Here is a 27,894-nt window from a genome sequence, read left to right as displayed (position 1 = left end):
TGTGGGAAGGGCTCTGTAAAGGGTCAGTGCTGTCTTTACCAAATAGTGACAGTAACTATCTGCTCTGTTTGCAGTTTCAAGCCACTGTCGAGGAAGGAGTTGTGGGGGTTATTGTCAACTTGACAGTTGAAGACAAGGACGACCCCTCCACGGGCGCGTGGAGGGCGGCCTACACCATCATCAACGGAAACCCGGGCCAGAGCTTTGAGATCCACACCAACCCTCAGACCAACGAGGGGATGCTATCCGTGGTCAAAGTAAGTGGACTTCCCACGCTCCTCCCTCCACGCCAGGCAGAGGGCCTCCCTGCTGGGGAAGGTCAAGGAGAAGGCAGCCCTAGTCTCCTCCTCCTGGGGTTGAAAAAGAGACAGGCTCAGGGCTTAAGGGTGGACTTAATATCCTCACAGCCACTAAACCAACCCGTTTCACAGGTTCTAGGAAACTCAAACGTATGTGTAACCTTAAAAAAAGGACCCAAAGTTAATTTTTAAACGAGATTCTCCATATGATTGGAAATGAATTATCAAAGATATGCAAAAACAGGATATGCGAAGGTTTTTTAAAGATCTCTGATCAAAAATGTGGATCATTACATGTCTTCTTAGTCTGTCCCAGCAGAGTCCCGGTTATTCTCTTACAAACAGGAGATAAACAGGGCCTGGCTCTCGGAGCCCGTGTGCGTGTTCTGGGGCTGCTGTCACAAATGACCACACCCTCGGTGGCCTCAGACAACGCAGACTTATATTCTCATTTATAAGTTCTGGAGGCCAGAGCTCCAAAATTAGCTTCAGGCTAAGGTTGGCGGGGCCCGGGTCCTCTTGGAGGCTGTAGGGGACCATCTATGTCCTTATCCTTCCCAGCGGCTGGGGGCCACCCACCTTCCTTGGCTCGTGGCCCTTTCTCGTAGCTCCAGGCAGCGAGGCAGCTCCTGTCTTATGTCTATTTCTTCCTTTAACTTCCCTGCCTCCCTCCTTTAAGGACCTCTGTGACTCCAGGGCTCCACAGGGATAATCCAGGATCCTCTCCGTCCACAAGGTCCTTAGCTTACTCACATCTGTGAAGTCCCTTTTGCCCCATCAGTTTCCGGGGATCCACCCGTGGTCATACTGGGAGGTCCTTATTCAGCCTCGAGCAGGGTCCCATACACAGTTCCACAACCTTCTCCGGGGGCAGGACCCAGAGCCCTTGAGAATGGCAGATCTCAGAGATGCTTCCGGCTTGCTCCGGAGGAGGAGGGACTGGGTTTCTCCCAAGCCCTGTTCTTTCCAGTACTTGATTCATTTTGAACCTCAGAGGTCTGGCTGAGAAGAACCACCCACGGGGCTTCCCGGTTCCCCTCTGATAACACGGGCAAAGGCGAACCACAGCAGTGTCCAGTTATGGAAGTCGAGCCTGTATCCATAAACGCCGTCAGGCAATTTTCCAAAGCTGCAGCTGGAAGGCAGAGCTTGGGGAAATATACAGCCCCATCATAAATCCTAGAAGAGTGCAGTTCTCCCCGGCCCGTGTGTGCGACATCTTGAGGAACAGACACTACGAGAAAACCAGAGTCACAAAGGGGCGTTCCCCTCTCCCCACATTGCCACTGTGGCCCATGATGCTGAGTCTGAAATGTTAGCATACAGGAGCATCACCGGGGAGGCTAGTTACAACCCAGGGTCCTGGGCCCCTCCCACACATGCCTGCAGGGTCACCGTATGAGGGAGAGGTGCTGCAGGCCCAGGAGATCCTGGGGTTCGTGGAGCACAGCCTTGTGCATGAGCACTGCCTGAGGACGAGTTTGCACCTGCAAATTCCTGCAGAGGAGGTGCCTGCAGCACTGGGGCTCCCTCTGGGTGCCAGTTTTACTAGTGAGTGGACTCCCTTTGCTTCAGAATTAAAATGGAGACTCCCCCTCCCGTTGGCTGCCTGCCATGTGAATTCCTCTGAGGGCCTGGGGCTCTCTGCTTCTCAACCCCCCTGACTCGAAGCCCCAGGACAGCTTTCTACAGGTAGGCCAGGCCTTGTTCCCCATGCTCTTCACTTTGCCAGCAACCCAGTGCTTCATTAGGAATGCTCTCAGGTGCAAGTAACAGAATACCAGGCTGATAGTGGCTTAAATAATAAAGAGAATTTAATGATTTCCTAACTAGATGAAGGTAGGCCAGCCCACGATTGGCTGGCAGTTCAAGGTGTCAGAGAGCCAGCACGTCTTCCCTCTGCTATGTTCTAAGGCAGGAAGCAAGAAGGCAGCCAGGCAAACAAGAGCATGCTCTCCAGTGCCCCTCTCCTCTCATCAGGGAAGGAAATATCTTTTCCAGTGGTTTCTCAGATAATTTCCTGTGATGTTTCATTGGCCAGATAACCCGTACCCATCCTCAGCTGCAAAGAAGGCTTGGAAGTCCAAATCCGGCTTTTGGAGCCTCTGCAGGAAGAGACGGGTAGGGGCGCACAGGGTGGGCATGGTCACTGGGCAATGAGCAGTTGTGCCCTAACCAGTTAGCAGTTAGCGTACCGAAGAACGAGCAGAAGTTTCAGGACTGTGTGGCTCCCAGGGGAGTCCTGCCTCCCTGCAGGACCAAATCCTAACAGCTCTGGAAAGCAAATACCTGTTTCTTCTTTAAAACCTTCTAGTCAGGAATGCTCTTAGTTGCTTTGTAAACCTATTCCAAAACTGTCAGAGAGTTACCCTTTCAGCTGAACATAATCCACCCTACATTTTAAGTGTATTTTCCCTTTTGTCCCTGAAGGAGAAGGAAACATCCAGAAAGCCTTGATCCCCAAACCCGTAATAGGCTTACAAATCACTGTTGGATCACTTTCAAATCCTCCCTCTTCCAGACAGCAAACCCCAGGTTCTTTACCCTTCCCGTGTGGGATGGCTTTCCCAGCCCTTAAAGTCTCCACGACACTAGTCCACACCCTCACTTGACACTTAATGAAATAGTAATTGGATCGACTCTCTGGAACTTTATTGGAAGTGTTTCCAATTCCCTCCCCTCCCTGATCCAGAGACCCTGCATCAGACAGATCACACTACTAAAGTCATACGCCCGAGATGAAGGAGGGCTTCTTCATCCAGTGTGAGCCAGAGCAGGGTCCAGGAGAAGAGAGCCACGTTGTGCCAGCTCCCGGTGGCCTAGCCCGGGGAACGCACAGCTCGAATTATTACAGCCAGCACCGTGCAGATGGGAACGAGCGCTCGAGCGGCCCTGCCCTCCAGAAAGGCACTGTGAGACTCACCGCCCCCCTTCGCCGGTGGCACTGTTCAGTTCTCAAACCCTCCCAGGCCAGTGTTGCACTCAGGGGATGTCGGTTCTTCTTCCTTTCTCATCACACTCCCCGGGCCACAAAGCGTGGTTCGGTGCTGCTTATTAGCTGTGTGATTTTGACTGAGTTATTCAACCTCTCTGAGCCTGTTCCCTCATCAACAAAAGGGGACTAAAAACACCCACTATTATGACGTAAAGTGAGGATTGGGTGAGCTGATGCACACAGGGCGCTCCTAGCTCACAGTAGATGCACAATAAGGGACAAATAATGTCATGGAAAATAATGAAGGGCGGTGGTGAAAATCAGACATGTATATTGTGGGGGTCGGAGAGCCACGGGTGCCCCACTGGTATAGATTGAATTATGTCCCCCCAAGAAAAGATATTTTGAAGTCCTTGCCCCCAGACCCTGTGAATGTGGCCATATTTGGAACAAGAGTCACTGCAGATGTGATTAGTTGAGGTCATGGTGGAGGGAGTGAGCCCTCCTCCAGCAGGACCGTGTTCCTATAAGGAGACGACAGGGACACGCAGGGAGGGGACCGTGCGACCGTGGAGGCAGAGATGGGAGTTGGGCGGCTGCAGGCCCCAGAACCCCGGGAAGAGGCAGGGAAGTTTCCCCTAGAGCTTTCAGAGCTAGCATGGCCCTGCTCACATTTGATTTTGCACTTTCTGGTCTCCAGGACTGGGAGACGGTTGATTTCCTTGGTATTAAGCCACTCAGTCCTTCGTTCCGGCAGCCCTAGGAGACTAACACACCCACTGGGTTCCCTTACTGGGTGAGGCTGCCACTCCGAGAGCCCCAAGTGCTGGCAGATAACGCTCCCAGCCTCTGTCTTCCCAGAATTGCCCTCACCGAGAGGGGAACGCAGGCCAGGCTCTGCCCGCTGGAGAGAGCCTGCAGTCTGTGCCTAACTGCGGGCAGATGCAAAAGGCCAGCCCCTGCCCTGAGATGGGGCTGATTTGGCAGTCAGTGAAAGTTCCAGAGCTCCCCCGGCACTGGGCTGGACTCCTGCAGAGACCACATCCTTGCTCTCTCCCTCTCTTCTGAGAAGCTGAGCCCGTAAATCATACTCCAAATCCCTGCCTCAGGCTCTGCTTCCAGACTCGGCTGGAGTCTCAGGGAACCCAGATAGAGCTAACTCACACACACACTCACACACACACACACACACACACACACACCCCTATCATACATACACGTACATGCATATCTAATATAGACAAACACACATGCACATTTAACATGTAAAGACATGTGTGTGCATGTTGACTATAAAGGCACACGTGTACTTATCCAACATAAATGTACACACACACATGTACCTAGCATGTAAAGAAACACACATTTTAGCCATTCTATTTCAAGGTCATGTGTAAATAAGCCAGCTCTCGTCCCCTCAGGACCCCAATCTTCTCCCTCCGCCCGGGTCTGCCCCACTCCATGCTGCATGTGGCTCGGCCCTCCCACTCACCATGTCAGCCTCAACCCCAGGCCCAAATTCTGCTGTTCCGAGCCCCATGGAGCTCACAAAGGGAAGAAACCCCAGCCTGGTGGCCTTTTCATCGTGGTAGAAAATTCCGTTGGGCTAGATTTGGGATTTCACAAATGTCAGTTTGCTAGTTAACTTTGTCTCCAGAAGCGTGCTGGGTCTGCCCAGCACTGGGGCCGGTGGGGGAGGCTCCTGGACCCTGGGCTCCGCGTGTCAGCTCTGCTCAGAGCACGCAGTGCAAAGTGGTCACGACCCAACAAGCCAAAGGCTTCTGCCCTTCAGTATCCTAATCGGGATGCACGTCTTCCGAGCATGGCAACCCCCAGCCCCTGTTTGAAATGTACTTCACTGAGGTTGCATATTTGGGGCGTCACTCGGGATGGACAGAAACCTCTTCCTGGAAAGGGATGGAGTGGTGAAGTATTCCTGCGTTTCAGGGATGGATGGGACCAAAATATAACTGGGTAGCGCCTAGGTGCCAAGAGCATTACATCTGTTAGCTCTTTAAGTCCCTCCAGGAGTGGTTGCAGGTGCGGAGAGAGGGGGTCCTGTTGCCATCAGGAAGCCCTCCTGTGTCAGCATTTCCTCTGTGTGCGTGCACACACACGTGCACACGTGTGGGGTGTGCTAATGCATGTTAGTTATTATGAAGGTAACATGATTTTCCTACAGTCATTCTGACTCCGACTCAACCAGCTGGATTCAGTTCCAGCTCTCACACCCTCAGGGCTCTCTCCCCAGCTTCCCGGTCTCAGGCTGCTCCCACTTCCCGTGGCCCTTACAGCCTGCCTGTCATTTGCTTCCTTCCAGTTGAGTGCGAACCGACTCCCTGTACTCACTTTAGTCCTGTCCTTCCAGCAAGTGTATCCATATGTCCTGGGTCTGAGGAGTTAGCTACTCATCCCCCCGCAGTCAACATGAGGAAAACAACTTGAAATAAACAGGCTGCCCTCATCTGACCTAAATGTCTCCCCACATACCCTCAGTGACAGGAAATGTCACTCCTGCATCATCTTATGGTTTGGAAAGAGAGTGGCCAAGTGAATGCCATCCGTGTCATTCAATGATGGGCAGGACCCCCATATTAATAATGTCTACAGTGGGGTTTCCTGAACGTGATCTGATTTACTCTGCACAGCAGCTGGGGGAGGCAAGTACTATCAGCCTCTTTTGTAGACTCACCTAGAGTGGGCCGCACCTCCGTGACCCTGGGGCCAGGACCGTCCACCATCATGCTGGAGGGTCCCAGCACAGCCGTGTGTCTCACAAAGACTACCCCTGCCCCGTATCTGACCACAGAGCCCCTGAGTCATGGCGACCACTGAAAATTCCCTGCACATTTTCAAATGCCCTCAGGTGGGGAAGGGCCCGGAGGCGTAACCCCACGTGTCTCCAATCCTCTCCAGTCCTTTTACCTACATGACGCCCTCCCCGGAATGGCACCTGTGCCAGGAGAAACTCCTTTACCTGCTGTCCGGACTCCAGCCTCGGCGCTTGTGGCCAGTGAGACGAAAGCGTTGAGGATGGACCTTTGGGCTGCCTTTTCCATTCGACCCCCCCTCATGGTAACCGAGGCAGGGTGAACCCCGTAGCTGGCGAAGCTTAGGCTGCAGAGTTGTTCGTCCCCGAAGCCCCCTGAGTGTTGGAGTCGAGGGGCTACAGGTTACAGGTAGGAAGCTTTTTAATGTCAGCAGGGCAAGGGCGTCGCCTGAAGAGGTCTCAGACGGGGGCCCCAGGACTCTGAGGCTCACATCATGTGTTGTCACTTATTCTGGATCCCAAAAACACTACCAGCTTCCATCCCGAATTCTGTATCTGTATGTTTCATATCCTTAAGGAGGACCCCACGTTGCATTCAGGTTAGCCCACAAAACCTGGATCCGTCCCTGATCATCCACATTGGCTCGTGGGGTATCACAGGGACTTGGGGCAAAGGCATCCACCCTTTGTAGCAGATACACATGCTGAGCCTCCCGTGTCTGCTTTCTAGCCCCTGGACTACGAGATTTCTGCCTTTCACACCCTGCTAATCAAAGTGGAAAATGAGGACCCGCTGGTGCCCGATGTCTCCTACGGCCCCAGCTCCACGGCCACCGTCCACATCACCGTCCTGGATGTCAACGAGGGTCCCGTTTTCTACCCAGACCCCATGACGGTGACCAGGCAGGAGAACATCTCTGTGGGCAGCGTGCTCCTGACCGTGAACGCCACGGACCCCGATTCCCTGCAGCATCAAACCATCAGGTGGGTGAGCGACTCCCTAACTGGGGACCCGAGACAGAAATGGTATTTCATTTCCGGCTGCAGGCCTGGTTGTCAGGAGTGAACTAGCATTAAATTAAATTTGTTAGTGATCTGGGTAAGTAGAAGGTACATGTCATAATGAAGAGCTCATGGCTGATGATATCAGGGCCAGGCTGACTCCAGGGGGCCACTGCCCCCACACCTGGCTCCCAGCACTAGTCCAGCTCGGGAAGAGGGTGACTTCAGGGCTGTGTTTCTAAATGGCCAGAGGGGTCTGCCAAGCATAGTCCCTGAAAAAAAGAAAAGCCACCATCTATGGCCTCCTGCCTCTCAGACACTTGACCTATATTCTTGTCACCAGGACTTGATAAGGAAGGCGTTGGCTGACTCCACATACAGACAAGGGTATTATGAATCCAGAGAGGTTCAGTAATAGCTCAAGGCGGCCCAGCTTAGTAGCAGAGGAATCAGAATAGAAACAGGACAGTCTGCAAAGTCCGTGCTCTCTGCTAAGTGCTGTGGATTCTGAACCTGTCAAAAGGGGAAGGAACCAGACATTGCTGGTACTTAGAAATGGAACGACGGGGTTAGGGTTTCCACTGATAAATGGCAAGCCAAAAAAAAATAGTCTTTAAATATTTCTGTCTTCATTTCTTAAGCTCTGTCTGGTGTTTAGAAAGAAGGTATTTTCATGACAAGATTTAATTAAGTGATCATTACCCACAGAGCCAGAGGAGACAAACTGCTCTCCTTGGTGCAGTGTTTCACGACGAACCTAAATCGGGCGTGCAGGTCCAAATGCACGCTTGTCTCCACAAAAGAAAGTTATTAATCTTTCTCTTCCAAAATCTAATCATCTTCTCCTAGGAGGAACAGATAATCAAGTATTAGATACACTTCTAATAAACACGCGTCGCATTTTCCTGATTTGAAACACCTGGAAACGTATCAGGGTCTCCACGTGGCCCCGTTACTGGAGCAAACTGGCAGGAAAGCAGCTCACGTTAGTTTCCAACCCAGAAGGGGATTTAGTTTCACAACAGAACTTCCCGAAATGCCAGATGAACTAGATACAGGTCGGAACTATACCAAATCCGACAATAACGTGACTCTGAAATAGCCATTCTGTTTTCTCTCCTTCCTTTTCCTGCTGGGTACCTGGCAAAGGAAATACGCAATTAAGTATCAAAGAGCAAGCTTTCCTTAAGTCCTTAGATGGGGAAACTAGTAGCTTAACAGACAGTAAGGCAGTCATACTAATTTAGGTTGTCTTTGGGGGGGCTTAACTGTCATTTTGTACTTCCACAACAGGAGACAGAAGAGGGGACTCTGGGGTGGGGAGAAAGCGGAATTTTGATGGGCTTGTTTTTGCTGGGGCCGGAGGGGGGGTGTGCTTTGTGGTTGCTTTGTGACTTGGGATGTCGCCAGTTAGAGAGCCTTAACGTGGTGGGTGGGGGGGGCAGATGCGTGACAGATGGCGACAAAGGGGGAGGTGGGGCTGTCCAGTCTCTGTTCAAGACCAGCTCTGGCCGACTTAGGCAACAGGGGGAATTTGCTAGAAGAATCACTGGATAACAGTGTATCAAACTGAAGAACATGTTTCGAACCAGGCCCTCGATAGCACAGGAATTTGGCGGTGCTGAGTCTCTAGGGGATGGGAAGTGACGGGCTGGCACGAGGAGAATGAGTGACCCGCCTCCAACCATTTCCCACGCTTGTGCCACTCGCCACCGAAGTTTCACGTACACCGGCTGTGTCTGCTTCGTCTGAGCTGCCGTCGTGAGCCTCCCAAATCAGGGCACCTTATTTTTTTTTTTTTAAGATTTTATTTGTTTCCTTACAATGCATATACTTGATACTTGCTGTATTTGAAATTCCAGTTCATTAACACGGTCCTCATTTTTAAGAAATTACTTAGTCACATTGTTATTAAATTATTAAAAAAAAAGATTTTATTATTTGTCAGAGAGAGAGAGTGAGAGGCAGGCAGAGGGAGAGCAGGGAGCCCGATGCGGGACTTGATCCCAGGACCCGTGGTATCATGACCTGAGCCTAAGGCAGACACTTAACCGACTGAGCCACCCAAGCTTCCCCCAAATCAGGACACCTTGATGGGGCCACAGAGCTGATGTTCTCAGATGTGGCCGCCCACCACAGTGGGCAGCTGGTGTGGAGAGAGGAGAACCCATCCTGCAGATGGCACATGGAGCTGGAAATGTGGGACAGGCCTCGGAGAGCCGTCCCAGCAAACTGAGTTAGGGACAGGATTCTGGCCCGGAGAGGGAGGGCGTGACTGGCCAGAGCCAAGACATTGAGGGGTGTCAAGACGAGGACGTGAGCCACAGAGCACAAGGACCCAGCTACTGGAGTGTACAAGCATTCCCCCTTGTATCACAGGCAGAAGGTCCGTGGCGCCCACCACGTGAGAAGAGGAGGTCAGAGAAAGTAATGTGTTAATTACTAGATAGGAGACCCGAGGGAAAAAGCAGAAGCGTGGGAAGCTCCGTTGGTCATCACAGATCTGACCCTTCTTCCTAAGCTGCCAGGTCCTACCTCCAAGTGGCTTAGCCCAAGACGGCACGTATCAGCCCACATGACCGAAAAGTACACAGGGACGAGGGTACTCAGCATAAGGACTCAGGTGTCCAGAGTATGCTCTTTCTGCACCTCATGGCTCTGCTCTCCCCCGGGTCAGCTTCAGCCCCAGCCGTGCCTGAATGGCCACCAGCAATGCCAGTCCTTGGCCCTCCCAGCAGGAAGAGATGCTTCCCAATTGAAAGTTCAAGTCCAAGGGCCGGGCTTGGGTCTCACTGAGCCAGCTAGGACACACACCCATCTCTGAGCCAAACAGAATAGCAGGGGGGTGGAGTGTGGCCACCGGGGGCCCCACGTCCCACCATGACCACCAGAGGAGTGCAGGACGCTCTTCCCAGGAGACCGGAATGGGGGCTGAGTCATCAGGAACCACGGAGAGTCACTGTGACCAAGTTCAATTTTGTGAGTCCCCTGGGGAAATGCAGCTGAGGTGTTTCTCGGTGGCTGGTTTGCTTAACAATTCTCGCATTTACAAATACTTGCAGCCCTTGATCCTTCCCCTCCCCCTTTTCCTCTCCTCCCCCTCTTCTTCCTTTCTCTGTCTCTCCCCACCACCCTGTCTATCTCTATCAATATTTCATTCCAGGATTCTCTGTGACTCAGCCCCAATAACTCCATTTTCATCTCAAATGACTCACCAGGCCCTGGGAGGTTTTGAGCCCAGGGGGAGGTGCTCCACCTGACCAGGATCCTAATACAGGTCCTGCCCCAACCCTGACGGGCGCTCTGGCCTCTTCCCCAAGGGTGGGCTCCTTCGCTGTCAAAGCAGGGAAACCTCCTCCCCGCCTGCAACCCACACAAAACTCAGGAACTTCTAACTGATTCCCATCCGGGCCGGTGTCCTGTCTCCCATGATGAAAGGCGCGTCTGGTCTCGGGCACAGGGCTGGCACAGCTGGCCCCTGGAGGACACTCTTTCATCTCACTGGGGAACAATCAAGTCTGTGAAAGGCGCCTTGATCTCTGAGAAGCCAGTAACACTCGAGACAGGAGGTGTCCAGGCATCAGAGTGAATATTCGCACTAAAAAGCCTGAGTTATTAAAACTTGTTAAAAAGCCCATCGCGTTGCACTCTTAGCCAAATCAAAGTGGACATCGGTGAGCTGGTGACAGACGAAATTCTTCTTTTTAATGACTTGTATCTTCTTATCCTTATTATAAAGTTAAGATAGTTCGTGGAGGAGCCTTTGGAAAAGGCAGTTAAGAATAAGATAATAAAGAATCTGTAATCATCTTGCACAGAAAATCCTCTCTTAACAACGTGGGTATATCTCCCTCCGTCACATGTGAGAAACCTTCCGTTTTTATTACCAGAATTGGCTCCGATCACCCGTCCTGTTTGGGAACCCGCCGTGTCTCCTTCCCAGTGTATGGTGAACAGCTTTCCATGTCAAGACATAGCCTTTATTTTTAATTGCTTGATAGTATTCTCTTATTCTATTACATGGATGTTCTCATTTATTCATTCATTTCCTTGTTATTGGATATTAAGAGTGTTTCCAATTGTATGCAATTATTTTTTGAAAAGGTCAGTGGACAGGCTTATAGCTAAATTGTTTAGTGCATCATTAATTTCACGAAGAATTTTTTTGAAAATACTTTGAGCAAAAAAGTATTGGTATTGTTAATGACTTTTGTCATAAAAAGAATTTTTCGTTTTTTTCCTACCCGGGCAGTCACATTTATATTTTCCCTTATGATTTGAATTGATGTCAGGATTAGAAAGCCGCTCTGCCCCAAGGTCATGTCGCTACAGATATGTTCTGAACCAGAGCTGCCTCCCCCACCGCGTCCCCTCCTGCAGCCCTCAGGGTGGAGCCCTGCCTCCACACCCACCAAACAGGACATCTGGGTGTCTCTAATGAAGAGCAGGCTTTGAAACTGAGCTTGTTGGCTTATTACTGTCAGAAGGAGCAGCTCAATGGTAATTGTGCTAAACTGGAAATGACTGCCCCTGTCCCACGTTCTGCACCTAGTGAAATGAATACCGGGGACTAACCCTTGCGTCCTGGCTGCTGATTCGGTGGCTTTGGGGAGGCAGCCGGCAGCTCAGTCCTTCGGGACAGCCTGAGAGGACTTGTCTCATTATTTTTCACAATCGGGGGATTTCCTTAGAGGCAACCCGGTAGCAAGTCCTATTCTGAGCATTTTTTCAGACCAAGTTCATCTTGTCCGGGGTGTGCAGTAAACCACTCTGCAGCAGAGGTTTCTGCCTACACATTGAATATATAAGATACGTGTTGAGGAGAAATACCGTTCCTACCAATGTGAAATGACCTATCGCTGCTCAACATGGTTTTGGAAAAAATCATTCATCCAGGGAGCCCTGCAAGGGTGTGTCGAGCAGCGCTGTATCTGTGAGGATTAAGTTTGGCTGAATATAACACAAAAATTCAAAATGACCGTGTCTCAGAAAAGATAGAACTCTATTTTTTGGTCACATGTAACAGAAGTCTAGAGTAGCCATGGCAATGTCCAGGGCTTGTGCGGTGGTCCCACAGAGCTGTCAAGGGCCCAGTCTCCTTCCTGCTCACCATTCGCCCACCTCCAGGCTGGCATCCCCTTCCTCACGGGCTGTGAGGGCTGCTGGTGCTCCAACCTTCGTGTCTGCATTCCAGACAGTGAGATGGGAAAGAGGGGAAGAAAGGCATCGGGTCTCCTGTCTTTTAAGGAAACTTCCTGGAAGTCAGCCCCGTTTCTATTTAAATCTCATTGGCCAAAATTAGTCACATGACCACACCTAACTCCAAGGGATACTGGACCATATGGTCATTTAGCTGGGTAGAAACCAGCTTTTAAAACTGGGATTCTTTACGAATTAAGAAGGGAAGAGAGGGGTGCCTGGGTGGCTCAGTTGTTAAGCATCTGCCTTCGGCTCAGGTCATGATCCCGGGGTCCTGGGATTGAGCCCCGCATCAGGCTCTCTGCTCCGCAGGAAGCCTGCTTCTCCCTCTCCCACTCCCCCTGCTTGTGTTCCTGCTCTCGCTGTCTCTCTCTCTGTCAAATAAATAAATAAAATCTTTTTAAAAAGTAAGAAGGGAAGAGAGGATGTAGTGAGGTAACTAGACGTTAGAACGTCTAGCTGCCGTGGAAACCTTTGGGGATTGAGCTTTTCTACATAACAAAAAACCACAGGGTAAATTTAAAATGATGAAACATGCCATGATATTAGATTTCTACACAATCAAAGTAATAGATAATCATGTTGCTAAAGACCAAATGCTTGAAAAAAAAGCACAAGGATTATAGTTATCCATTCATTCAGTTACTAAGTTTAACAGTATTCATTTAGAGCCCGGTGACACCGCGAGGCCCTGGGTATTCACGAGTGAAAGAAAGCGTCCCTGCCTGCAGCCTCCGGGGAGCTTGCCGTCCTGAGAGCAAGAGCATGTGCCCCGGAAAGAAGGCGGGGGGCCGGAGGGCAAGGAAGGAAGAAAGGAAATACATGCTTTCCTTGGGAAGTAAGAACCAGTGGTCCCTCGCTGGGGACAAAGAGCCAGGAGGCAGAATTGGTTTCCAAGCATCGTTGTGGTCTCGCTTGTCAACCCTGCTCTCCCCGTGCCTCTTTGCGGCTCTCTGCCTCCTAGGACCCGGCTGCCAGCCAAAACAGGCAGCCATCTCCACAGCCCCCTGGAGACATGGGTTTGAGAACGAGGGCAGCAAGCTTGCTGGTACCGGGACTGAGCGCCCCGCGTGTTTATATCCAAGGGCACCAAAAACCCCTTCACCAGAGTCATTTATTTCTCACAGCCCTGCAAATGACACGTCGTTTGTCTCCCTTTTTGCTGATGAGGAAAGCAGAGCCTCGCGGAGCCTCTCTGAGCCCTCCTTTGTGGAAGGGGAGTGTGCACAAGTGTGGGGAGGTCTGCTGAGAGCCCCGGAGCTTTGCTGGCGCCCACCGCGCCCACCCCTGCGTGTCCCACTGAGGTGGGCTGGGCATCACCTCTGCCCCTGCGGGAAGGCTGCTCTGACCTCGGAACTGTGCTCCCCGGGCTTTCTGGACATCTAGCACTACCCTCCTCACGCCTTACTGTCATTCCCGACCTAATCCTCCATCTTCTCACCAAACCCAGGCTTTAAGGGGGGAGGGTAGCCATCCCTCCCTGGTGAAGCCCCAGGGGGCCGCATCGGTACTATTACAGAATTAAGCACTTGAGGCCCAGCACGTGGACCTTCAGATTCTCCAGGGGGCCTACAAAATGTCAGGGACCTGAACACATAATCTGTTGTCTCCACAATTTGAAAAGGAAGCAGCAGAATTGAAATGAATAAATATCGAGCGTCCGTAGATACCATCACGACAACTGTATCCGGTTAACTTTAAAGTTTGTGGAGCTGTGTGTACCTTTGCAAGCCATTTGCAGATCCGACGTTGCAAGAACATCTGAGTCTGCTCTAGAGAAGTCCTAGGGGATCGTTAATGAAATATTCCCGGTAGCTAAATAACGCCAAAGGCCGAAGTATAAACATGATTTCAAACATTTTACGGGAAAAAAAAAATGTTATGTGCAATGTGGGTACATGGCAGGATATTTGCTAGGACTTGGTATGAGGCCACCAGAGACAAAGAAGACTCTGGGGCTGGGAGTTCTTGAAATAGCCCCAGCCCGGCCTGGGCCAGGCAGATGGAAGTGCTCAGTTAGTAGGCATGGCATGAATTAATGCAGCTGGGTTGGAGGTGTCTGTGCGTAAACATGTTTGTGTATAAGCAGACGTGCTTTATCGGCACTACTATTATTTTTCACCTTCCAACACTGACTAATGTCTACCAACCATGACAACATCAGCACGTGGCCTTGTTTTAAACCAATCCCAGGAGTGACGCCCGAGCAGGACAGGCAGGCCTCGGAGGGGGCTTCCCAGGTCCACGAGGGTCACAGTAAAGAGCCATGTCCGTCAGCCGGCTCTTCTTCCCACGCCTTGATCCACACCGAGCCTGTGCTTTAAACACAGAATATCTGAATCAGATCCACATTCGATCCTCATGTCTCTGAAAACTGCAGCCCACTTTGTCCTGAGTTCTTTGGGTCTTTTGAAAGTCATTTCCCTTCTTCTCTCCCTTTTGGACGTGGAGGCCTTTCAGCTCCGAGGCGGAATTCATTCCTCAAGCTGATAAAGGGTACAACATAGAGTGATGAAAATCCAGCCCCCCCAAGATTTGTTAAAAGGCCCAGTTTCAGATTTTGCTGGTCTTCCTGTGAGTCATCAAGTCCTTTTAACACCTTGTTTAATGTTGGGGACCATTCAGAGAAAAATCACAAAAATGAGGGGAAATGAAGTGAAAATCACGGGCCATCTATGGGACAGTTTGTTCTGTATCTTCTAAGATCTTTAGAAGTAGATGTCGAAAATCAGTCTGCTTGAAAGTTGGGATTTTGTCATCACTTGCATTCTCGGGAACACAGAGGCTCGAAGTGTATAGTAGCCTCCCATTTATGGGGAGGGAAAAGGGGGGGTTTCAGACTCCTTGTTTTAAAAAGAACAGATTCCAAAACCAGATTTAAGCGTTTAATTTGGGGTGACTCCCACCTGTTAAATTTTAATCAGAAGTTAAAGGCTAAATAATAACATTTCTACCTGGGGAAATTAAGAGAAGAGCCTCCCTCTACTAAAATATGTTATTAACACTTCATCTTAATTAAATGTGGTTACTGACCTCAATAACAGGATTTGGGGTGAGGTCCTTTCTGTTTTGCTTTGTTGAATGAATTATTTCTTTCCTGAGTCAACAAACACAGAGCTTGAAATGTAAATGAATTGTTTACAGTGGTGCCTTTGTAGCTTTTAATTAAAGTGATGTTCTTCCATTGGAAGTTTATGGTGGCAATACATTTTATTGCCTGCTCTGCTGTAGAGTTTTTAATTATTTATGTAAATACATTAGCACAGCTGACTCTTATTTTTAGTGGTCAGATTTTCTGTTAGGAAGATGCCAGGGGGAAACAAGGTCTAATAAATTAAACAACTGAATTTTTAAAGATTTAACATCTTCAGTGGCTAAAAATAGAATTCTGGCTTTTATGATGGTCCAGAGATGGGAGATTTCCATTATTAACCTCAATTAGAGGCACTCGGTTTGGTTAACATGAAAGAGCTGACCATTTGGACAAACAGTTGAAAGGTTATTTTATAATCCAGCCACCTTTTTAACATCCCTCTACACATGTTGTTGTAAATTTGCCATGGGCCAGATTCTCATTACTGAAAGCATGGTTTTTCAAATTGGTTATATTTGAATATAATTATGATGGTCATTCTTGTCAGCCTGAGAAATTAATTCTCGGAGCCAACATAGGAAATATTGACAAACGCTAATACCGTTTCTTGCCCACTGTTTTTTCTAAGCTGCTAAATCTGCTTAGCTAGGTGTTTGTTTTTTTATTTATTTATTTTTTTTAATATTAATAAAGGCCTTTGAAATAGACCAAGGTTGCTGCAGAAGCTACCAATACCGTATTGATGGAGAAAGCCGCACATTTCAGGATGGCAAGAGAGGTCAGTCGCCTAGGGAGAATAGCTGGTTTATCTTACTGCCCCGCTTAGTCAGTCACCAACACCAGGCCGCCGCCGAGCGCATCTAGGGGACTCCCGAAGGGCTCACCATGGCCTTAGTGCTTACACAGGTAAAGAACCGGAGGCAGTAGGCCCCGTAACTAATCCAAGACGTGTGTTTCAGCAGTAGCGCCCAGTTTGTGCCCCAGAGGAGTCTTGCAGTTTGCATTTTCAAGTGATGAGGCTTTGAACCACAGGTCTCCCACAGAGTTTAATTCGGGGTCCCCTTGTGTACGCTAGCAGGGTAAGAACAGACCCCGTGGAGTCGGCTCTACCCAGCCTTGCTTCCCTGCCTGAGGGCTGCATGTGTGGATCTGGACTAGGGTTAGGACGGGATAGGCCAGCTCTTATCGCCGACTCGTTCATTCATCCCACAGGCCTGGAAGGAGCACTTACAACATGCCGGCCTTTTCCTAGGCACGGGGGATACAGCAGCAGCAGAAACAGTTAAAGTATCTGTCCTCATGACGATTATATGCCAGTGGGGCAGAGAGAAAGCAAACAAGAAAGTAAATAAATAGCATAGTAGTGGGTGATCGGTGCAAAGGAAGAGAAAGAAGGGAAGGGGTCTGAAACTCTAGATGGGGGGTCAGGGAAGGCCTCACTGCTGGAACGGCATTTAGGTAGCAAACGGAAGGAAGCAGGGGCGCACGATGCAGACAGCTGGGGAAGAGTGGTCCAAGCAGGGGGTGGAAAAAAGAAGTGCAAAGGCCCTGAGGCAGGGTGTGCACAGGTGTGAGATGCGGGGGCGGGGCTGGGGTCATTGGATCTGGGGCAGAGTGAGTGAGGGGTGGGGAGAGATGAGACCAGAGGGGCTCGGGGGCTAACACCTTACTCTGAATAAGACAGGAAGTTAAACACTGGTGGTTTTAGAAGAGGGGAGGGGAGACCTCCCAGACCAGTGGGGAGGGTCCTGCGATAAGCCAGGTGGGAGGTGGCGCGGCTTTGGACTTGGCGGAGGTGGTGCAAGCAGTGAGAAGCAGGCCATACTGTGTCTAGGAGGTGATGGCAGCTGGGGATGTGCTAACCACATTCAGATGGAATTTAAATCCCCGAGTCTTCGAGATCCCCAAAGTGGTGAGCGAAGGCAGAGAGGAAAGGAGGCCCAGGGGCGGCCCCGCCTGGCGCATCCTCCCCGAGGCACCGCCTCCTGGGAGTAAGTGAGCCAGCCGCCACTAGGTCCAACATGCACTCTCACCTGGGCGGCCGGACCCCAGCAGCGCAGAGCCGGAGTCGACACAGGCACGACTTCCCTGGGCCCGGGATGGAGTGGACACTCAGCCAGGAGTGGGTCAGCCCTCGGCCGGCCTGGCTCTGCCCATCCCCTCCTCTCCTGCCACCAACGTGTCGTGCCCCGTGCTCCGGGCCACTCCTCCAACACGGTCCTCCCACGCTGACCCCTTGCTCACAGCCGCACCGATGTGCTTGTGGTTAGGACAGAGTAGCGGGCATTTTCTTTGTCCCAGGCCCTGTTCCCCATGCCTTACACACTCGGTCACGTCTAATTTCACAGCAACCCGTAACGAAGGTGCTCGGATGGCCCCTCTTCACAGGTGAGGACAGGGAGGCTCAGGGAGAGTCAGGAACTCGCCCAGAGTCACGTGGAGTCACACGCAGGAAATCTGATGGCAGCACAGACCTCTCACCTTCCTGCTCCTCTGTCTCCCAAGCCAGACTCAAGCCAGAGAAGCTCAGTCCTCCAGGGGCGATTGCAAACAGACTCAATGGCCTTGCTCTATCAGATTCCATTTCTCAGAACAAAACCATACCTTCGGTTTCTGATTTTAGCAGATCGTCCCGAAATCTATGACCGCATCCGCTGCTGAACCCCACAGTACAACCCTCTGCTGCCCAGATGCCTGGGAGGACCCCAGGGAGGGTTTGGATAGAGCTGCGTGGACGGGTTGCAGAAAGCCCTCGGCTGGCGGGGGGCGGTGCGTGCATGCGTATCTCCTCTAGCCACCGTCATTGGGCAGGGACATCTCTGTCACAGTGTTCCTGTTTCTTTCCTCCCCACTTCCCAGGGCCTCCTGTTTAGGTGGCTCCTTAGAGCAGTGCTCCATCATAGTCTCACTTCCCTACGCTGCCAGACTCATCGCAGGAGATGAGAACATCACAAATGTGAAACGGATGCAGGGGAAGCAAATCTTGATTCTTTGTTGCATCAGAGACTCAGTCTGTGTCCAGGGGCTGCCTCAGAGCCCCCTCCCCACCCCGGTCTCATGTAGCCTCGAAGAGGGAGGTGGTAGAGCCTGGTGGCTCCAGTCGAATGCCAGACTTCATGAGTGCAAATCCCCGCTCGTCCACTTGGCAGGTGTGTAACCTCGGGCAGACATCCCGTTTCTCTGTGCTCAGTGTCCTCCCTGGTAAAGTAGAGGGAAACAATGTGTCAGCGACGGAGTCACCGTGGAGGGTAAACCGGGTAATTCAGGCTTAGCGCTGAGAACACAGTGCCTGGCCCACAGTAGGTACTTAATGAACCAGTCATCGTTCCTAGCACAGAGTATAAAGGCATCCGTTCTCTAAAGGACGCTCTTCAAGAATGAAAGGGGCTTTTTCCTACAATCCATGGTTTTCCTGTATTATAACAAGCAAGTCTATGAAACACTTATTAGGGCTGTTAGTGGGAGTTAGTCACCACTCCCAGGAATGATGGTGGGTCCACAGCCAGCCCGGGGTCTCTCATTGCTAAAAGTCTCATGATGATGGCTGTCTCCTCCTCATTCCTGGAGAAATTGAAGGAAGCAGAAAGAAGTTTCTAGATACTAAGTTTTGTTATCTGCCGTTTGCTTGCCTGCAAGCAAGTTTTCAGAGATGACAGAGCACAGGGGTGCATGATGAACCATTATTAAAGCTGCAAACGACTGAGGTTTGAAGGTTTGCAGCCTGGCTTTTTTGATGGACAGGTATGCTCGATTTTGCAATCGTTCTAGAGTATATGTAGAACAGTCATATTTTCTGCTAGTAAAACTGTTCCTGGTTTGAGTATCAGGATTAAATTGGTCAATATTTTAAGATGTTCTGCAAAGCATATGATGCTATGCAAATAACACCACGATTAGTAGAGACTCTGTCACCCAAACAAGTTTAGGATCTGGGTAAATGTCTGAAAGGAGATAAAGCAAAGGAGACTTAACCAGTGAGCAAGAGAGGGCATTACAATTCAGCACCTCTGATTACTGCTCGTGCAGGATCTGTCAGGATCCATGGCGGCAAGCAGCAGAAACCAACATCACCTATATTAAGTGGAATACAACAAGAATTTACTAGATTGATATTGGGGATCACAGAATGGACAGGAGGCCAGAGGATAAGCTGGGGAAAAAATGAGTGTCCACCAAACAGAACCGAACAGGGGAGGCATTTGGGGCTACCCCCAAGGGAGCAGCCTGGCGCTCGAGTTACACCTCCCAGGGCAAGAGTGGGACCCCACCACCCCCACCCCACACACTGAGACAGCGTCAGATTTGCTGGAGCTAAGCTGCATGTCCGCAGGCCTGTCCCACTGCGTCCAGGCAAGAACGGGAGCAGGTGGCTACCTCCCACCACCACTACCACCCAAAACAGGGGTCTGTCCAAAGGGGAGCCTGGGGTGCTGTGAGGAATGATGAAGGATGGTGAGCAGCCAGAATGACAGATGGCCACAAACCCTTCCCACAAATCTGAGTTTTCCCCGCAGTGCCCCAGATGACCCTGTGGCAGACATTGGGGCCACAGCTGCCCCCAGATGTGAGGGACAGGCTCGCACACTGCGGGAGGCGTGGCTCTGGAGGAGGACTGTGGAGCTCTGGGAGCTCTCAGAACTATGGGGGGCGCGGGCGTGAGCGACGCATTCCCCTGGGGCGCACCCTTTCAGGGAGCGCCGGAAAACTCAGCCATCAAGACAATCTTCTCATACGATATTTTTCATGTCAAAATTAATACAAAAATTCATGCTGAACAAAATATCAAATTTATAAGTAGGATCGGGGTGCTGATTTTTCCTTTTGCTGCCAGCTCTGATATGATAGGAGCACAGACTATGAAGGCCACTTTGCCACTTTGGGCCCATTTCTTCTGTAAATTTAAAGGATGGGATCAGAAATGCTCCCTGACTCTGTGGCTCGGGAGCAGGTGTGAATGTGTGTTCAGCCAAACACTAGGCTGCACGGAGACCTTTTGTGCCAGGCCTGATCATGCATCCTGGTGGCATGGGCAAAAGTAGACACCCTGTGTACAAGAGTGAGAAATGACGGGAGAAGCATAACCCTCCTCACCCCTGGAATCCATTGCTGGGCTCCACAGGAAAGCAAGAGAAATCTGTGGACTGAAAAAATAAATAAATAAAAATAAAAATAAACTAGGCCATAAAATCATGTTTAAAATGATTAGGGGAAAAGAATAGGAACCATAAACGTGAATAAAACATAATGAAATAGGAAAGGCAAATGTGAGAAGTCTAGAAATCCGATGGTGCGTGATCTTATTCCCACGCTGGATGCTCCAGAAGCGGGTGTGGTCGTCCCCATCTTATGGAAGAGGAAGCGAGGGACCCAGAGAGGCTCAGGGTCAAAAAGTTAGTGAGTGAAGTGGATGGAATTCTAACTCAGATATGTTTATGCCCAAGACTTTAAATTATTTCTTTCACTTTGAGAAAGGAGAAACCATCATTTAAAAAAAAAATCTGCCCCCAGTGGAACATACAGCCTCTTTAAGATCCCATAAAATGTCTTTAAAATTCTATTCCAAGTAGGATCTTTATTTCATCAGCTAAGCTGAGGGTTGGTGTTCACAGGGTCAGTTTCGTCTCTGTTCTCCACTTGAATTCTTCGTGTCTGGGGCTTCTTTTAAAATATGTAGAGATGGTAGGACCAGAGGACCCAGTAGAGAGAGAAGAGCTGAAAAAAAAATGGCTCTTAGGGCCCCCACCGGCAACCTTCTGAGTTTCCTTCATGGGACGCCCACAAATGAGCTGTTCTCTGGGCTGCTGCAAAGACCATCTATGGGCGAGTGATTACTGTAAGATATTTTACCCTTACTGTCTAAAAATTAAACATCTCCAGCTCACAAAGCAAACAAATACTTAACACATAGATTGTCTCGTTACTGGGAAGGTGCACCCACTAGTCTTAGCGATGACATCTTCAGTCTCTGCATTCTCGGGACTCCACTCTGCGCACTTGGTCTCATCCACAGCCCTGTTCAGCTAGACAGTAGTAATTGTCCCCACCGGCCTCCCTCTTCCAAGCTGGCCTCCTCCTATTGCTCTGTCCACGCAGTATTCTCCTGCTGGTCTGGTCTCTGATGGCTACTCCCTTTCTCTCCTCTCTCTCTGTCCTGGCTCTCTCCGCTCCACCCACGTGGCCCTCCCGCAGGGTTTTCCCCCCTCGGGAACTGTACAGAAATCATTCTCCCTGCCTCGAATCACACCGACCCTCATTATTCACACCTGCTATGTTTGCAAATGCAACATGCTAAAATTTATTTGTAACCCCAAAGTACTTGCCATATTTTCGAGGTAATGTTGAGGCAAATTTGAGCCGCCCGCCACGCACGTTTCTAGCTGAGGTCAAAAGAGGCCATGCTCGGCCTTCTTGTCTCAGCCCTTGCACAGTAAAGCAGCATGCTTTCGAGGTCTGTTTGGTGCCACGTTTTTTGCATCCTTGTGCTTTTGGATGGTGATGTTGCTGTCTCCGGTGGCCCCCGGAGTCGTGCCGTCTGGTGCTCCTCCATGCGAGGCGGCCAGGATGGGCCTCACGGAGAGAACAGGGTGCTAGAGGAGCTGCCTTCAGGCCCGAGTTAGAGCACTGCTGGCCACGCATTCAATGTTCGTGATCAACCATGTGTGTTACACACGGTGTCTTTAAACAGAAGCACACATAAAATAAGGCGATGTATGGGTTAGTTGACAAAAAGGTGACCGGAGGCTCGCAGGGACCTAACCCCAGGAGCTGTGGCTGGTGTCACTCATTCAGTGCTCACTGTGCCTAGACCAGGGGGTAGTGAGGATGGACGGCACCTGCCTGCCTGCACGTTCGCTGCCTGTCTCCCCTCTCCCTAGGCTCTGGGCCCCTTGGACCCATGGGCCACATTAGCCTTGAACATTGCCTGACACATGATGGGCAGTCAACAAATTTTTGTTTAATTCATGAAATAATTGGAAACAAGCAGTGACTTTCAAAGCCAGTTTTTAAGCAGGCTTTAGACTATAGTGAATCCTATTCAGGGGTTCATATTTAATTCCTCTTTGCAAAATCTAGAAAGGGATTTCCATCAGGGTCTGACTCTAATAAACAGTGTGAATGAGTGCTAATTCAATATTTTTATTTAATTATATTTGATGCTCCTCTTTGGTGTGACCCTCCTCTTTGGGCTTGAGAAAATAAAATAAAATAAAATAAAAGATGCTCCCCTCTCTCCCAGTGCCCCAGGCCAGGCGTCTGGGCTCTGCTGAACCTCCTGGTGGCAGGTTCATGACCACCTTGGGGTGGGGGGTGAGGGGTAGGGGCGCAGGGATGGTGCTGCCTGAGTGTTCACAGTACTGCTACCTCGGAAAGCGCATAAGATGGGCAGAACATCTGTATCTCGGTTCTTCCTTGCAAGCCATTCAACTTCTCCCTGGACCAAGAAGGTAGTACCAGGAAGACTCTTATCCCACTGAGCCCACTCGCTTAGAACACAGAGAGCTGCTTTGATAGCAAACAGGGCCAGTGACTTGTTGCTTCCGTAACAGCTTCTATTAGAGCAGAAGTCAGCAAACTTTTCCCATAAAGGGTCAGATGATAAGGAATGGAGGCTTTCTGGGTCATACAGTCTCAGTCTCAACTACTCAACTCTGCTGTTACCATTTGAAAGCTGCCCCATCAACCAATAGGCGTGGCTGTGTTCCAATAAAACTTTATTTACACAAGCAGGCAGAGGGCCAGATTTGGCCTAGGGACCATAGTTTGCCAATCCCTACAGTAGGCCCCTTCCTGTGTGTTGGGGTCTTTGTGTTCTTCTCTGCACCGTGAGCCCTTTGAGGAAGGCCTGGGTCACGTGTACGCTTTTCTCCTCAACTTCTGGCATGGTGCCTGCCCCATAGCGAGCCATCAACCAACCTTTGCTAAATGCGCGACTCCAGGACACGGGCGTTGTGAAACGTGCCAGCCAGATGCAAGGTGATCTAAGGCCCAGTGACAGTCCATCTGTCTTCATCTGACGTCCTGTTGTCAATACTCAATATGGCAACGTTGTTACTCTGACAATAAATCAGAATAATACTCCTATATTTGTTCAATAAGCAGCCACTGAGGGTGGGGGCCGCATCCAGGTGTCAGCTGGGATCCACCTGCCCTGGAGACTTAAACAAGCTTGTGATAAATCCGGATTCTGTGCCCTGAAGCCTCCCTAGGATTCATGCAAATTCCGGAGGGCTGGAGAAAGAGGCCCCCTTAGTGGCTCCCGGTTTCCACTCCTGACAAGTTCCTTCTGCTTCCTCTTTGTCTCCCCATCCTGTGCATGCCAGTCGGCTGCGTTCCACATTGCCCTTTTGCTCAGTCCCTCTCCCCCACCCGGCCACATGCATGTGCACACACACACACGCCTGCGTGTGCTCGTTCACCGTCACCAGCAGAATTCGAGGGTGTTGGAGGTGTGAGGGGGAGGCCGTTACATGACCTAAAATTGCTTCAGTCTGAACCCCCACAGCCCTCGATTGCAGATACTTCTCACTGCCCCTTCCCTCTGTCTTTTTTGCAGGACACGTCCCCAAAAGCACTGCAACCTCAGCCCATATGGAGGTGCGGCAGACGTGCAATGAACTGCACGTTTTTCAAGTGTATCATATAATAAGTTATGATGCAACGTACACACCCATGAAACTATGACCCGAGGGAGTGCACCCCCCCCAGCACCCCCAGACGTGCGCCTCTGTGATCTGTGATCCTCCCTCCTGCCACTCACCCTCACCCTCAGGTGTCCGCAGATCGGCGCCGTGTCCCTATGGAGGAGTGCACGTTTTCTAGAATTTGATATAAATTGGATCCTAGAATACATACTCTTTTTTTGTCTGGCATCTTTTACTTAGCACAGTTATTTTGCGATTCGTCCATGTCGTTGCCTGTGTCACTCTTCTCTCTCGAAAGCAAAAACAGGGACCTTCTGCAGAGCAACTCAGTTCTCTCCAGCTCCCGCCCCCAGGGGGCTTCAGGCTCACCTCTAGCAGATGGAAACACGTCCGAAGACCAAGAGGGCCCCCCTCTCTCTGGAAGGCGCTGGTGGTTTTAACAGCATTCCTCCTCCCATCCAGCCTTTCCCATCCTTCGGCTGCTTTAACAATTGTTTAATGAGCACCTACTGTGTGCTGGGCACTGTTATTGGAGCAGAACCGGGCAAACAAGGCCTTCCTGTCGGGCAATGGTCAGAAAATAAGGAAGGAAACAAAAGGTTGCTTCCAAATCTAATAGGTGTTATGGGAATAAATGGAAAATGCTCAGAAAGTTATCTGGAAGGACAGACATCCAACCAATTGTAGGGGTTCCTTCTGGGGAGTGGAATGAGAGTAGGGCAAAGTCTCCCTCTACTTCCCTCTACTTCCCTCCCTCTACTTCTTTTGTTTCCAGGTTTTTAGAGTATAGTCTCGAATTTCCTGTTTTTAGTTATTTAAATGCCTTTTAATGAGCAACGCATGCTCATTGTAGAAAAATTCACGAACACAGAGCAGAATAAAGAAGCAAATTAAAAGTCACCTTTAATCCCACCCTCCTAGATATGGCTGTCATTGTATTTCATCGTGTTAATTCCACACTCAAGAGGCAGAGAGGCGCGTTTTGTTTCATTTTGCGAAGTTAAACAGGCCGTGGGATCTGCTATCAGCCTCCTGGGGACCTGAGCTGTGTTTATTTTTTTTAAGAGGTACTAATCTTTGATTAACAAGGATGAATGTAACATTTAAGAGGAATCTAATTGCACCTCTTCCCCTTCTCAACAAAACCACGCTGTTCCCCACAAAGTGTGGCGTCAAGACTGAGGATGTATGGCTGTGAGCTGGGGAATTATAGGGAACATTTTTCATGTCACTGCCTAGACAGTCGTGTGAGCGCCCCAACAGAGAGGTGTCCCGGCTGCAGGTTCCCTCCCCAGCTGAAGCCGGGCGGGATAATAACTCACTGTGTCATTACTTAATTCTGTGATGGCTGCAGTTACTGAGCCAGAGTGGAAGACCTCAGTCGCTGGAAGGGTGAGGCCCTCAGTGTCAGGATGTCTGGGAACAGAAAAGGCAAGGGGACAGGTGACTAGGGCAGGGGGAGGGGGCTACATAAAGAAGTCTGATGATGGGTGCAGTGCTTCGGATGCGTTTCTTCTCTAAATGACGTATTTGCGTGTTTCACTCATCAGCTTGTTCAGGTGACATGATCCAGGGAGTGTGTCTTGTGTGTAACCATAGAGACCACCGCGAGGTGCAGGCCAAGCCCCGCACGCAGCTCTTTTCCCCACAGAGTTGGGCACAGGCCTTTGAGGGCACATGTTTAAGCTAACACGAGACCGTCCAGACCCCTTGCGTGGATTCACTAACACCTGGTGGCTCTCTCATGTGTCCCGTTCTCCTGTGTCTGTGTGCTCGGATGGGCGCCCTGAGCGCCACCCCTTAAAACCCGCCCCCCACCCTGGCCACTCCCTCAGAACCCGCCAGAGCTGTCCACGGTCAGGCCCATCATGCCCAGCGCCCCTGCCGTCTGTGACACTAGGTATTCTGCACCGTCTCCCCTTCCCTGTGCCCTCACGCAAGTGGCTTCCCGGGGTCTCACTCCAAGTATCTGCCACGCGGCTGAACCCCGCCGGGACATAGTGGTCAGGGTCATGCTCTCGAGTTCAGGATTCGATATCCAGCTCTGCCTCCAAGAGTTGTGGGGCTTTGGGCAAGTTGCTTGGCCTCTGCTGGCCTCATTCTCTCCAGATGTAAAAGGAGATAATACCTAGCGTCATCGGAAGGATTAAATAGGCTGATCTGGCAAAGCTCTACAGCACATCTGGAAAGCGGTAGGAACCAATGCATATTAACTATGACTGTAATCCTTCAAGAATCATTGCTAACAAAACCTCGTCCTCCAAGCCGTCCCTCCCCACCCACTCCCAACCCCAGTGAGGGCTTCGCCTTCATGCATAACTTAGCATAACTTTCAGCACGCACGCACACAATTAGACGGAAATTGTCAGTGAGAGTCCTAGCAAGGATAAATAATACTAGGTGCTGTAGGAGACAACCCCCCCACCCCCACCCCCGTCTCAACAGCTTAACACTGAAATTTACTGGGCACTCATATCACTCATTGCCAGTGATGGGAAAGGGGTGGAGGCAGATGGCTCTGCTCCCCAGCATCATTCGAGGATCCAGGCTCCTTGGCTCCTCCATCTTGGGAAGCTGCCCCTTCTGTGTGTGACCTACGGAGTCACTGTTCACAGAGAAGGAAGAGGCTGTTCCAGGGGCTTTGTGACTAGATCCAGAAGTGACATTAAGACCCCACCCTAGCCACAGGGCAAGCTGAGAAATACAGCCTACCTGGACACACAGGTGGAAAATCAAGTGGGCCAGGAGATGCTCGAGGGCAAACCACATGCTCTGGATCTTTCACCCAGTGATGGTCCCCATCCGCCTTCCCTTGGGCTAAGTCTTAAGAATTAACTCCAGAACGGAGGGGGTGGCCCCCTGGAGAGGAGAGGCTTTCCGAGCACAGAGGCTGGGAGGTGCAGAGAGGTAGCAAGGAACCCGGCCCCTTCAGGCCAGCACCAGCAGCACTGATTCGAGCCACACATATTCCCGAATAAAAACAGCTCACCACCACATTAGTGTGGGATGCACGTGAGTCTGAGGCAGGGATGAGGGGCAGCTCATGAGAGCCGAGCCCGTGACCTTCTGAATAATGGGCAGTGTTTCCCAGCCCATCCCCCCAGACCTCAGAGCCTGCGTCTCCAGGATTCCAAAGAGGAGGCTGATAAGAGCTTTCCTGCCCGATTCGCCCACCTCTTTGCCGGGTCCCTGCAACAAGAAAATGCACTGTGTCGAGAAGTGATTTTAAAACAGAGTTAAGGCGAGGAAGGCAAATTGGTACACAGTTCTGAAAGACGTGTTGCATTATGTATCAACCTTTTTCCAACAGTCATAGTCTCTGATACAAGTAATTCCACCCCTAGGAATTTATCTCAACGAAATAATCAGAAATGGTGTCAGTCTTAGGTACTAGGAAGCAGAGATCTACATGCAGAGTTCTTCACTGGAGCCTTATTTATGATAGCAGAAAGTTGGGGAACAGACTGAGTGTCCCACAATAGGAGGCTGGATAAATAAATAATGGGTCAAGCCACATGATGGACTAATGTGCAGTCATTAAAACCAGGTTTTGTAAGAATTTTTTAAGCCAGGGGAACTTGTTCCTGATACAAAGTGAAGTGGAAAAAGTGCGGTATCAAAGTTGGCCAACTCTATGATCCCAATTATTTAAATCCCACGTAGAGAGGCTCCTGAATAAAATATCCCACAAGGTTGGGAGTGATTCTCTCGGGTTCCTGGACGTATCGACGATTTTTCATTTTTTTTTTCTTCCCACTCTTTTTTTGTATTGTCAAATTTTCTATACTGAACGTACCGCTTTTATAAACTGAAAAATAACTTTTTAAAGAAGCAGGAAACAAGGACACTGTAAGGAAGCTCCTTTTTCTCTCTGCAGATATGCCCAGAGGCACTGTGTTCCTTTTCTAGTCTTAGAGGAACGCGAACACGGGCCTAGACCACCGGGCCCCTGA

General features: G+C 50.4%; 1 protein-coding gene across 1 annotated transcript in view; it reads left to right on the top strand.

The window, feature by feature from the left end:
* CDH13 (cadherin 13) overlaps positions 1-27,894 on the top strand; it is a 993,622-nt gene that overhangs the window by 894,656 nt on the left and 71,072 nt on the right. Inside the window, exons 9-10 of the mRNA XM_032389728.1 lie at positions 75-257; positions 6,735-6,988. Coding sequence (XP_032245619.1) covers positions 75-257; positions 6,735-6,988 — 437 coding nt within the window. The remainder of the gene's footprint in view (positions 1-74; positions 258-6,734; positions 6,989-27,894) is intronic.

Source organism: Phoca vitulina, unplaced genomic scaffold (assembly GCF_004348235.1).
Source record: "Phoca vitulina isolate PV1807 unplaced genomic scaffold, GSC_HSeal_1.0 scaffold56, whole genome shotgun sequence".
In the NCBI taxonomy this organism is placed as follows: Eukaryota; Metazoa; Chordata; class Mammalia; order Carnivora; family Phocidae; genus Phoca; species Phoca vitulina.
The sequence above is the reverse complement of the archived record's forward strand: the minus strand, read 5'-3'. Positions and strand labels throughout refer to the sequence as shown.